Source organism: Nematolebias whitei, chromosome 7 (genome assembly GCF_014905685.2).
Source record: "Nematolebias whitei isolate Nwh7 chromosome 7, NemWhi1, whole genome shotgun sequence".
Lineage (NCBI taxonomy): Eukaryota > Metazoa > Chordata > Actinopteri > Cyprinodontiformes > Rivulidae > Nematolebias > Nematolebias whitei.
Window position 1 is genome coordinate 40,051,875 of NC_056504.1, and position 10,949 is coordinate 40,062,823.

The 10,949-nt window shown below is 40.4% G+C and overlaps 1 protein-coding gene across 1 annotated transcript; it reads left to right on the forward strand.

Annotated features, from left to right (window-relative positions):
* Nucleotides 1-1,305: 1,305 nt before the first annotated feature.
* LOC119412513 (G-protein coupled receptor 61-like) lies at nucleotides 1,306-2,760 on the forward strand. Its single transcript, XM_037679529.1, has one exon. It carries the CDS (start codon nucleotides 1,357-1,359, stop codon nucleotides 2,758-2,760), a length of 1,404 nt encoding a protein of 467 aa, XP_037535457.1. The 5' UTR covers nucleotides 1,306-1,356.
* The last annotated feature ends 8,189 nt before the right edge of the window (nucleotides 2,761-10,949 follow it).

The following is a 10,949-nucleotide window of genomic DNA, read 5'->3' on the forward strand; positions in this document are numbered from 1 at the left end:
GACAATCACAGTAAAATTAGGTTTGTGTATAAAAGTGCAGGGCTTTTTCAAATTTAAAGGCTTTTATTTTGTAATTCGTACAGATTTAGCAAAAGCTGCAGTGCTGGTACCTTTTCAATGATAGGATTAGTTTTGGTAAATTAGCTTGCATGCATGCTTTGAGAGGATGTATGCTTGAAAAGTAGATATTGTCTGCTGATTGACCACTTTATTAATTATAAAAGATAAAGTTTTGGATAATGGCAGTGTCACCATAGTGGTGCAAAAGTTGTTTTAAACATTTTGACTGAGCAGGATTTCCGTGTTGCTGTTTAAAAAGTGTTTAATGTTTAAGTTTGGAATGAAAATAATTAATGGAGTTATTTAATAAGAGAGTTGGTTTTGGGTTATTTGATTATTTGCACTATTTTAATCAATCAATCATTCAAATTGATTTGTAAAGCACATTTCAGCAATTAGGCAGTTCAAAGTGCTTTACATTATAAAAACACAAAATTAAAAGTCATAAAAACAACATTTTTAATCGAGATTTGAGGAGCTAATCTGAATTATCTAACATTTCAAAGATTCAATGATTTTGTATTGTCATACCAGCTCACATTTGCATGTGTATGGTATGAAATTCGGACTCAGGTTCCATTATTAGCATTGACAAGCTAACGACTAGTCAGAGAAAGGTCAAGGACTAAGTGGATAGTTTCCACAATCTCCAGCCTCAAAAATGTTATAGTTGTTCCTGTAATAAATCATTATGCTGTTGTCAGTTTGACATTACGTGGTGATTCTGGGAGGAATTTGAGGATCTTCCTCCCAGGAAGAGCTACAGCTAGCTGCTGCTGTGGCTAGTTGCTTTCAGAAGTAATCATATAATTTTGTGGAAATTGTGCAATGCAAAATTGATGTTAATGTTTTTTATCCAAATTGTGGTTGTTCAAAGAACTACCTGCAACAGGTAAGATATTAATAGTTAATAACGTTTCCACGGAACCTCACTTCAAACAATGTAAGCTGTTGCTTTAAAGGCAGTTGAAGTGAAATTCAACTAAAGGATTATTTCACCAAGAGTTGCAAATAAAGAAAAACTTAAAATAGAAAAAAATCTGACGTTTTATCCTGTGATGTTCTGTCGTTTTAGGGCGGGATGTGACTGCAGATAAGAAGATTTTTTTGAACAATCAGGAAACATAAAATCGGAACCTCCTGACGATCTCGCCATCTTCATTTGGGCTACAAGGAAACGTTTGACCTCATTTTTGAGCCTCTGTTTTTTTTTTGTTTTGGCTGCACTTCCTGGCTTTGAAGGATGGGTAATGGGCCTGTGACTGACCCTGCCCGCCTGCCTCATCCCGCCCTTCGATGGAGTCGATGTGGAACTCCTCCCAAACACCTCCTCAGTCCACTTCCAACACGTCTGCCTCCTCTCTGTCCGAGGGCTGGGCTCTGTCCCAGTCACTAGCCCTGCTGGCAATGCTGCTCATGGACCTGCTGGCTGTGGTGGGTAATGTGGCTGTCATGGCAGTCATTGCGAAGGCCCCCCAGCTCCACAAGTTTGCCTTTGTCTTCCACCTGTGTGTGGTGGACCTCCTGGCGGCCCTGGTGCTGATGCCGCTTGGCATGCTGTCCAGCCGAGCGTTTTTCGGGGAGGCTTTGTGCAGGAGCTACCTCTTTCTCAGCGTGTGCCTCGTCAGTGCTGCCATCCTCTCCATCTCAGTCATCAACGTGGAACGGTACTATTACATCATCCATCCCATGCGTTACGAAGTGAAGATGACGGTCGGCCTGGTGGCTTCCGTGTTAGTGGGAATATGGGTCAAAGCTCTGGCCATGTCTGCTCTGCCGCTGCTCGCTTGGTTCCTGCAAAGCGGCAGAGCTCCTCTTCTGGAAGGTAGCGGAGCTGGGGGAGGAGGCGGAGGCGCCATTCCATCACCCCCCGCTCAGGGTCACAGGCGCTGCTCGTTGCACTGGACTGGGGGTGGGTCGAACCGTTTAGCTTTCATGGTCCTCTTCGCTCTGGTGTATTTCCTGTGTCCGCTGCTGGTCATCCTAGTTGTGTACTGCAACATGTTCAAAGTGGCTCGAGTAGCCGCCATGCACCACGGACCCCTTCCTACTTGGATGGAAACGCCCCGTCGCCAGAGGTCAGAGTCCCTCAGCAGCCGGTCCACGATGGTTACCAGCTCTGGGACAGGTACTGGGACAGACAGAGCTACTCCGCAGCGACCCTTTGGGGGAGGAAAGGCTGCAGCGGTGCTAGCAGCAGTAGGTGGGCAATTTCTTTGCTGCTGGCTTCCCTACTTCACTTTCCACTTGTACTCTGCGCTGGCTGCCAGCCCACCTGCCGCACTGGCCTCCTTGGAGGAGGTGGTCACCTGGATTGGCTACTTCTGCTTCACCTCTAACCCCTTCTTTTACGGCTGCCTGAACAGGCAGATCCGCGAGGAGCTGGGCAAGCACCTGCCCTGCTTGTTTCGCAGAGCAGGGCTCGAAGTGGAGGACAGGCTGCCGAGCCGCGAAGGATCCATAGAGGAGAACTTCCTTCAGTTTCTTCAGGGCACCGGCTGCAATTTGGATCCCCCGAACTCTCGCAGCACTTCCAGTCCTAAGGGGGAGGCCTGCTGCCCCGTGGCCCAGTGCCAGCTGGCTGAGACAGCGCAGCCCATACCCATTGATTTCCGTATCCCTGGACAAATAGCAGAGGAGACTTCAGAGTTTATTGACATCGAACAGGCAAAAAACAACCACATATTTACAGAAAATTAACTTTTTATCATCTTTACGCTGTAAAAACTAGATGAAGTGTTTCAGGAAATTGTTTTTCCACTTCTGGTGAAAGTTGACGTAATTTTTTTGGTGTGTTTTTGCATCCTAAGTTTAGGCTCATAGTGAAACACCTACAGGCCGTTTGGATTCACCTAACTGCCGAATTAGAGAAGAGAAATTACGACAGCTACGTTTAAAATTAGCTGCACTTTGGTTCCTACACTGTAAATGTTGGGTTAATTTCTTCAAGTCTTTTAAATAACAAAACACATAAATTTTAATTTTATTTTATGTTTTTAAACCTTTTTTTTAAGTTGTAATTAACAAATGAGATAACGCTTGCTGAAATATACTCAAAAAGTGACAATTATTAAGCAGGAGTGTTTAAATTTTTTATTTTTTTACTATTAAACCTAAGAAACGTTTTGTTTTTCTACGTCAGAAACAGTGGCAAAGTTAATCATTAAAGAAGGTTTTAATTTTAAAGATAACAGCAATAAAATACACTAAATAATTACTTGTTTGGCTTTCATTAGCCAACTGATAGTTTCCCAGCTTAAAGTCTGATAATAAAATGTCAGGTGTACATATTTAGGTCTAAACTCTCATAGAAGTGGTTCAACTTTTTATTTGACAGATTTTCTCCATTTGCAAAAAATAAAATTTAAAAAGCAGCTGAGATTTGATGTGTCTCACTTTGTAACTCAGCTTCAGGGTCATCAAACTTTCAGTGTATTTACTGTGTTTTGATATAAATCTTAAAAGCTCTCTGGAGGCTCTACATCTAATTTAAACTTATTCCTTTAAATGTTTTTTTGTGATAAAATGTATGGTTTTTTTTTTGTAAGGTTTATGTTATGTATGCTAGAGTGTGAATACAAAAGTCTGATTTTTTTTTTTTTTTTCCAACAAGGATGCAGAATTTGCCTTTCTGTTGTTTTTAACCCAGTCTGGAAAAAAAATGCAGATATTTTCTTAGGTCTACCCTTCTCATCTGGGTTTTTACAGCACATCGGTGCTGGAAAAAATAATATTTTATAGTCATGCGTGTTCTGTCTGGTATAAAGTTTGCACATTATGTTAAAATTGTAAGGAGAAAAAAGCAGTGAGAATCTGCTAGTCCATGATTTGTTAAAACAGGGGGAGCAATCTTTAAATGTTTTTTTTTTTTTTTTTTTTGCCGATGTGTTGAAGCGGTATTTTATATCAAACTGTTGCGAATACAAAAGACATAAAACACACACACGTGACTGACTGACACGAAGCGTTTCTGTCATATGGGCCGTGGAACCAGGAATTTTAAGAAATGTTTTTCTCAGAGGGTGTTTTAGTGACGGTGCCAATCAAAAACCAACAGCTTGCTGAGCTTCTTCTCATCACGACTAAATATCCCAAACTGTGAATGACGTGTTAGGATATGTTCAAAGATCATTTTTATGCTGTGATTTAAAAAAAAGTATTTCACTGTACAGCAGTGATTTGAATGTGTTTTTCTTTTTTTTTTTTTTTTTGGGGGGGGGGGGGGGGGGAGAACATGGCCAAAACTGCAGTGAGATGCTGTTGTAATAAAAAGTTTCTATGTTTGTAAAACACTTTGGATGCACTCTCATAATTTTACCCAGTTTAGCTACAAGGTCTACTTGTGTCTAATGGTCTTTATATAGAGTTGCATGGTGGAGTGGTGGTTAGCCGGGTTACCTCACAAAAAGAGAACCTCTGGTTCAAAACTCAGCATGAAGAAACTTCTCTGTCAGTGTCAAACAGCTTATTCTGCTTTTGACTACTGTTTGATGTTGTTTATTAGATTGTATGACTGAAGTGTTAATAATCAAGACATTCAGGCAATTCAATACTTTATTTATTTAACAAACAGGAGCCTCTGTAGCATGTGGAAGAACCATACACAGCCACAACAGCTTGGCACCTCCCCCTCATGCTGCTCAGCAGCTTGGTCGCTGTGGGATACAATCACATTCTTCATCCAGCTTTTGTTGCAACTCAGCCAAGGACGTGTTGGTCTCTAGTACAAACAGCCCCAGATGTTCAGTGGGGTTGAGGTGAAGATTGAAGGCAAGTCATTCAAACCTCTCCCCTCTTCTGATAAACTGCACTGTGGGGGCAAATGTTGTAAACTTGGAGAATAGTTTGGTCCCAGACTGTGGAGATAAAGGATTGTCACCTGTTGTTTACAGGTAGTGACAATAAAACACCTGACTGTCTGCACCTAAGGTACCAGAAGTTCAAAACAAAAGCCCATCCATCCATTATCTTTACCTGCTTCTTCCTTTTTGGGACACGAGGGTCACTGGTGCCCATGTCCAGCTATCACTGTGGGTACACCCTGGACAGGTCACAAGTCCATCACAGGGACAAATGGAGACAAATGAGACAAACACCCATTCACTCTCTCACTCACACCTAGAGACAATTTAGAGTTACCAATCAGCCTAACATGCATGGTTTTGGTCTGTGGGAGGAAAACGGAGTACCTGGGGAAAACTCATATGAATGGAGAGAACATGTCAACTCCACCCTGAAAGGTCCCAGGATGAGATTTTAACCGGCAACCTTCTCGCTGAGAGGCAACAGCTCTATCAACTGAGCCACCAAAACAAGAGTCAATATTGGAATTATCAGTTTGGGATTGGCAGGGAAGTTTTGGCTAGTTGTTCATGGGTGCATCTCACATCCTCAACTCTTCTTCTTAGCCCACAAAATGCATTTTTATAACTGTGGCACCATTTAAGGGTTAATAAACAGACTTTCCACCAGTATAATATTTATTTCCAAGAAGTGGAGCAGTGGTTAGTGCTTTTACCCTTTCAGCAAGATGGTTTCAGATTACCTCCTGACCTGGGGCCTTACTTGATGGAGTTTGCATAATCTCTCCATGATACAAATGGTTTTCTCCAGGGACTCCATTTCCTCCCTTAGATTAAAAACATGCATGTTAGTTTATTTTATTAACAACTCAAATTTGTCCCTATTTGAGACAGTAAGTGATTGTCTCGTTTGTCTCTATGCCCTTTTGATGGACTGGAGACCTGTCAAGGGTGTACCTTGCCTCTTGCACAGTGACTGCTGGACATGGTCACCAGCTATGATTGGAAAGATGGATGGATGGATGGATGGATGGATGGATGGATGGATGGAAAATCACTGTAGCAATTACGAAGTGAAATGGAGGAAGAAGGGTGACACTTTCTCCACAACACTCCACTATATTTGTGTTTACTTATTTAGCACTCGTTAAAGCAGGGCGGGGCACCAGCTGGTCATTTTACTGACCAACAACTTAATTAATGTATTCACCTTTTAATACTCAGAATCAGTCACTGAAGTAGAATCTGTTAATTACAGGGAGTCCCACAACATAACCAATAAATGAATGAATCCAAATGAAGAAACCCAAGTTGTCTTTGAAAATCTATTACAAAAATAATCAAACTAAGAATCAACAACAATAATAAACAGTAATAATTAATCAATCAAGGCTTAATTCTCTTATCTAAGGCAAAATGAACTCTTTGAGCAGGAAATATTTAGGTTTTTATATGCGCACAAATTTAGACAAAGCTTGACTATTTTAATAAACAGTTTGCTTTGGATTTCGGTTAAAAGAAGTTATTTAACTTCTAGATCAAGTCATTTATTATCACTGCAAGCCGGGAAACTATTTACCAATTTGCATCAGCTAAAAATGACATAACCAGACTAAGAATTGCATCATGACACCAGGTTCTGCTCCTTACTGGGTCAGTGTTGAGGGCACCGGATCACTCGTCTTTTTGGAGTTCTCTCGTGGATCAGACCAGGACACCACGAGGAGGACTTGCCAGGAACTGCCCAAGGTAGTTGATCGTCACTGTGACAGCTTCAGGGGCCTGTGAGAGCAACAGCTGATAAGAAGGTGTCGCTCATCGCAACCTTCAGCCGGCTTACACTTTAAGCCGAGAACATAAGTCTTGCAGTGAGAAAAATACTTCACCTTCTGTAGTTACTTCTATTTTGCTGTAGTTGAGCAACATGTTTTATATCTGCCCAGGAATGAACACGTGGACCTCAGGACGACCACCAGGATTGGGTCCAAAAGCGAACTGGTCAGGTTCGGGAGTCCAAGGCGAACTGCTTTGTCACACAAAGAGACTTTGTGTAAAACAACAGCTCCCATCAAACTGTTTTGACTATACTCTTAAGAACATTGTGACTTCCCCTCTGAAGCGAACCGCTCCAGCTCAAAGAGCTTCCAACAGGTGTCTCTTCAAGGAAAAACTTTCTGAAAATCAGAACAGAGAAATACGTTAAACACATTATAATATGTCACATAATTTCATTGTAATGGTTGAAAACAGTAATCAAAATTAGTCATGTTCACACTTGTTAAAATCAAATAAAACAAACTTTATTAATGATTTGATTTTTTTCTTTCTTAAATGCATAGAAGAAAGGGTAAACATTAGTCGGGCTTCAGCTGACTGTGTCCAAGGACAGTGAATGTGTGGAAAACAACAGAAATCAAATGTTACTTTAAAGGACACAATTCATGGTCAGTCTGGAAGGGTCAGGGGTCATAGTTAGAGGCGTGCATACTACACCACATACAAAACTAAATGCAGCAATCCTCTGTCTTGGCTCTCCTCTGATCAGCTGTTAGCTCATCAATCCAATCAAACTAAAGCTCTATTTATCCAAACGTAGGCCAGTCAAAGAGCTATCTACAAAAGGTCAGATATTAACTGTTCATAACTTTTCCACAGATTCTCACTTCAAACGGTTTACAAATAACGTACCAGGTTTTATTTTATGTCTGTATGTTTTACACTTCTTTGTCCATCCCCTTAATCTCCTAGCGTCGCACTGACGCCCCAAAGTAAAGAGGGTTGGTGGGAGGACACAGTTCAAACACTTTGACCTTAAGGTAACATTTAAACTTCAAAAGGCCAAAGCAGGTGGTATGACCTTCGTCGGAAAATAAATAAATAAAAATAAAAGTAAAGATGCTTAATCTCCAATCCAATGTGTCCTGCCAGTGTCTCATTTGAAAGCTGCTGGTGCGTGACAGCCCTCACACCTCAGTGATGGACCTCAGTCAAACCGCCCCCAGCTTCAGCAGGATCTGCCATCCCCATGGCAATTATTACCCAGTGACATTTCTCTGTGCTGTGGTGGGCGGGAGGAGGCGCCTGCTCTGTTGGGAAACCTACAAGACACTTTTCTTAAAATATACTGTACCAACTATAACACATGACTTTTGTATTTTCACAGTCAGACTGACTGATTAACTATTTGATGTGGTACCCACTTAAAAACACTTATCATACACTGTTTGGATTACTTTGGTTTTATCTTGGTTTTCCATACCTTCATTTGATTGGATTACAAAAGGGAACGCAAATGCAGATACAGAATAAATTCAATTGAATTCAGTGTATTTATACAGCGCCAATTCACAACAGAAGTCGTCTCAGGGCACTGAACAGAAACATTCACATACATAAAAATTAATTTGGTTCCACAAGAGAGGACTCTGGCAGCACGGTGGCGCAACTGGTAGAGCTGCTGCCTCTCAGGGAGCAGGTCCCTGGTTCAAACCCCGGTCCAGGGGCCTTTCTGGGTAGAGTTTGCATGTTCTCTCCGTGCATGCGTGGGTTTTCTCCGGGTACTCCGGTTTCCTCCCACAGACCAAAAACATGCATGTTAGGCTGATTGGTAACTCTAAATTGTCCCTAGGTGTGAGTGAGAGAGTGAATGGTTGTTTGTCTCGTTTGTCTCTATGTGTCCCTGTGATGGACTTGCGACCCGTCTAGGGTGTACCCCGCCCCTCGCACAGTGATTGCTGGACATGGGCACCAGCGACCCCCGTGACCCAAAATGGAACAAGCAGGTAAAGATAATGGATGGATGGATGGATGGATGGATGGATGGATGAAGAGAGGACTCTGATAACTGAATGATCTTCCTCCCATTCTGCTTTTGAGTGCGCTCTCAGGACATTATTACCTGCAGTGTTCCCTCAATGAGGACTGAACTAGGCAAAAGGGCCTTCTCCTATTCCGCTCCTGTTTCCTGGAATATCTTACAAAAAGATTTGAAGCTCTCGACCTTGACCTCTCTAAGTGTCTTTAAGAATCTGTTGGACACCTGGCAGGGTCCAATGCTGACATGTTCCTGTTTTTAGTTTTTCTACATTTGTCTTGGAATCTAGCTGTTTTTTGTTTTACCTTTTCCTTTTAGCCATCCTATTTGTTTAAAAAACAACAACAACAACAAAAAAAACTGTAGTATGCTTTTTTATAACTGTTTATTGTTGTTGCTGTTGTCCATTGTTGTCATCTTTCTTTGTTGAAATCAGGTCTCTCTTGTAAATGAGTCCTCGAGGCTCAATGGGATTTACCTGTATAAATAAAGGTTGATTGATTGATTGATTGATTGATTGCTTTTGGAAACGCTTGGAATCACAAGTAAGCTTGTAGTCTGAGAGCGAAGTGCTCTGCTAATATAGAACAATAAGAACTGTAATATCAGATGGAGCTAGGTTGTTGAACGCTTTGTAGGTTAAGATTTTGAATTCTATTCTGAATTTGACAGGGAGCCAATGGAGAGAAGCTAAAACTGGAGAGATATGATCTCTCCTACTAACTCCCATTAAGACTCTGGCAGCAGCATTTTGGCAACTGAAGACTTTTTAAATAAGTATTTGGACACCCAGATGTTAATTAAACCAGTGCAATAGTCCAGCCTAGACGTGATCAATGTATGAACAAGTTTTTCTGCATCATTCTAGACTTTTATGTCTTTAAATACATGCTTGTAATCTAAGTAAGTGATTGGATTCATTGGGTTTCATGGACAAATATAACTGTGTATCATCAGCATAGCAATACAAATTTATCCCATGCTGTTTAATAGTGGAAGTATACTGTATATAAAGTAGAGAGTATTGGTCCAAGCATTGAACCCTGAGGAACTCCAAGTAAAAAAAACTCCATGGAGAAACTCCATGTAAAAAGAAAGAAAGAAATTTAAATGTGTATGCCTGTTTTGTGACTGTTTATTGTCGTTGTTGTTATCCACTGTTGTCATCAGTCTTTGTTAAAAAATCAGGTCTCTCTTGTAAATGAGTCCCCGAGGCTCAATGGGATTAACCTGTCTAAATAAAGGTTGAATGAATGAATGAAAAAAAAGTTGTTACAAAACAAAAACTCTTTAACAATTTACAATGTATCATAAACTATTTATGCGTTGACAATAAAAGTCATTAAGTACAACAAGTAATGGTCATAAGTTATAAATGATTGCAGATAAAGTACAAGAAAACCTAAGATTTGGTTCTGTTTCATAAACTGGAAGTTTTGGATTTTTTCATTCTGGTCATCTTCATGCCAGTCTCTCTGCTGCTTGTTTACAGTTCAGGACTTTTTTTAGACATTTGTAAACTTTAAATAAATTAAATTATGAACTCTATGCACCGAACAGGTTATCTTGGTTTTGCTATTGTGCAAAGGTTTTAGTGAACTAAAACTGGGATTTGGACTTTGGTCTTGAAATAGCGCTTGCTGAGTCAGCTTGATGTGTCCGGAGGGAAAAAAAACAAAAACTATTTGCTTTGAAAAATACATGCTGGTTATTTGACCAAGTAATTATTACAGTATATATTTGTTCTACATCTAATTTAATTCTTTACAGCACAGGTGTGTATTATCAAGAGTAACAAGTGGCTCTGTTGAGTTGTTGCCTCTCAGTATGAAGGTTGCAGTGTTGAATCCCGGCCCGGGGCCTCTCTGGGTGGAGTTTGTATGTTCTCTCAGTGTATGTGTGGATTTATCTCGATTATCTCCCAAAGACGTGCCTATTAGGCTAATTTGTAACTCTATTTATCTATAGGTGAGAGTGTGAATTTGTCTCTACGTGGATGGATAGGGTTTAGACGTAAAAGATCACCTGCGTTATGTAATCACATTACTGCCATAAACCAAATTAGCCTGGAAAAATGTGTAAATAATTTAAAGTTCTTTTTTTTTTAAACTCACAAAAGTACATTCTAAAATTTTTGGTATGTTTGGTATATGTTAATTACTCAGTTTGGTAAACGGTGACTAAATAAGAGCAAACAAGTTAATGTATGTTGTAAATCTAATTATTAAGCCATTGATAAGCTCCACCTAGTAGTTATAACACTCAATAAAAAT

What these genes read in the sequence shown, in the direction of transcription:
- LOC119412513 (XM_037679529.1), top strand. Translation starts at nt 1,357, where the DNA reads ATGGAGTCGATGTGGAACTCCTCCCAAACACCTCCTCAGTCCACTTCC.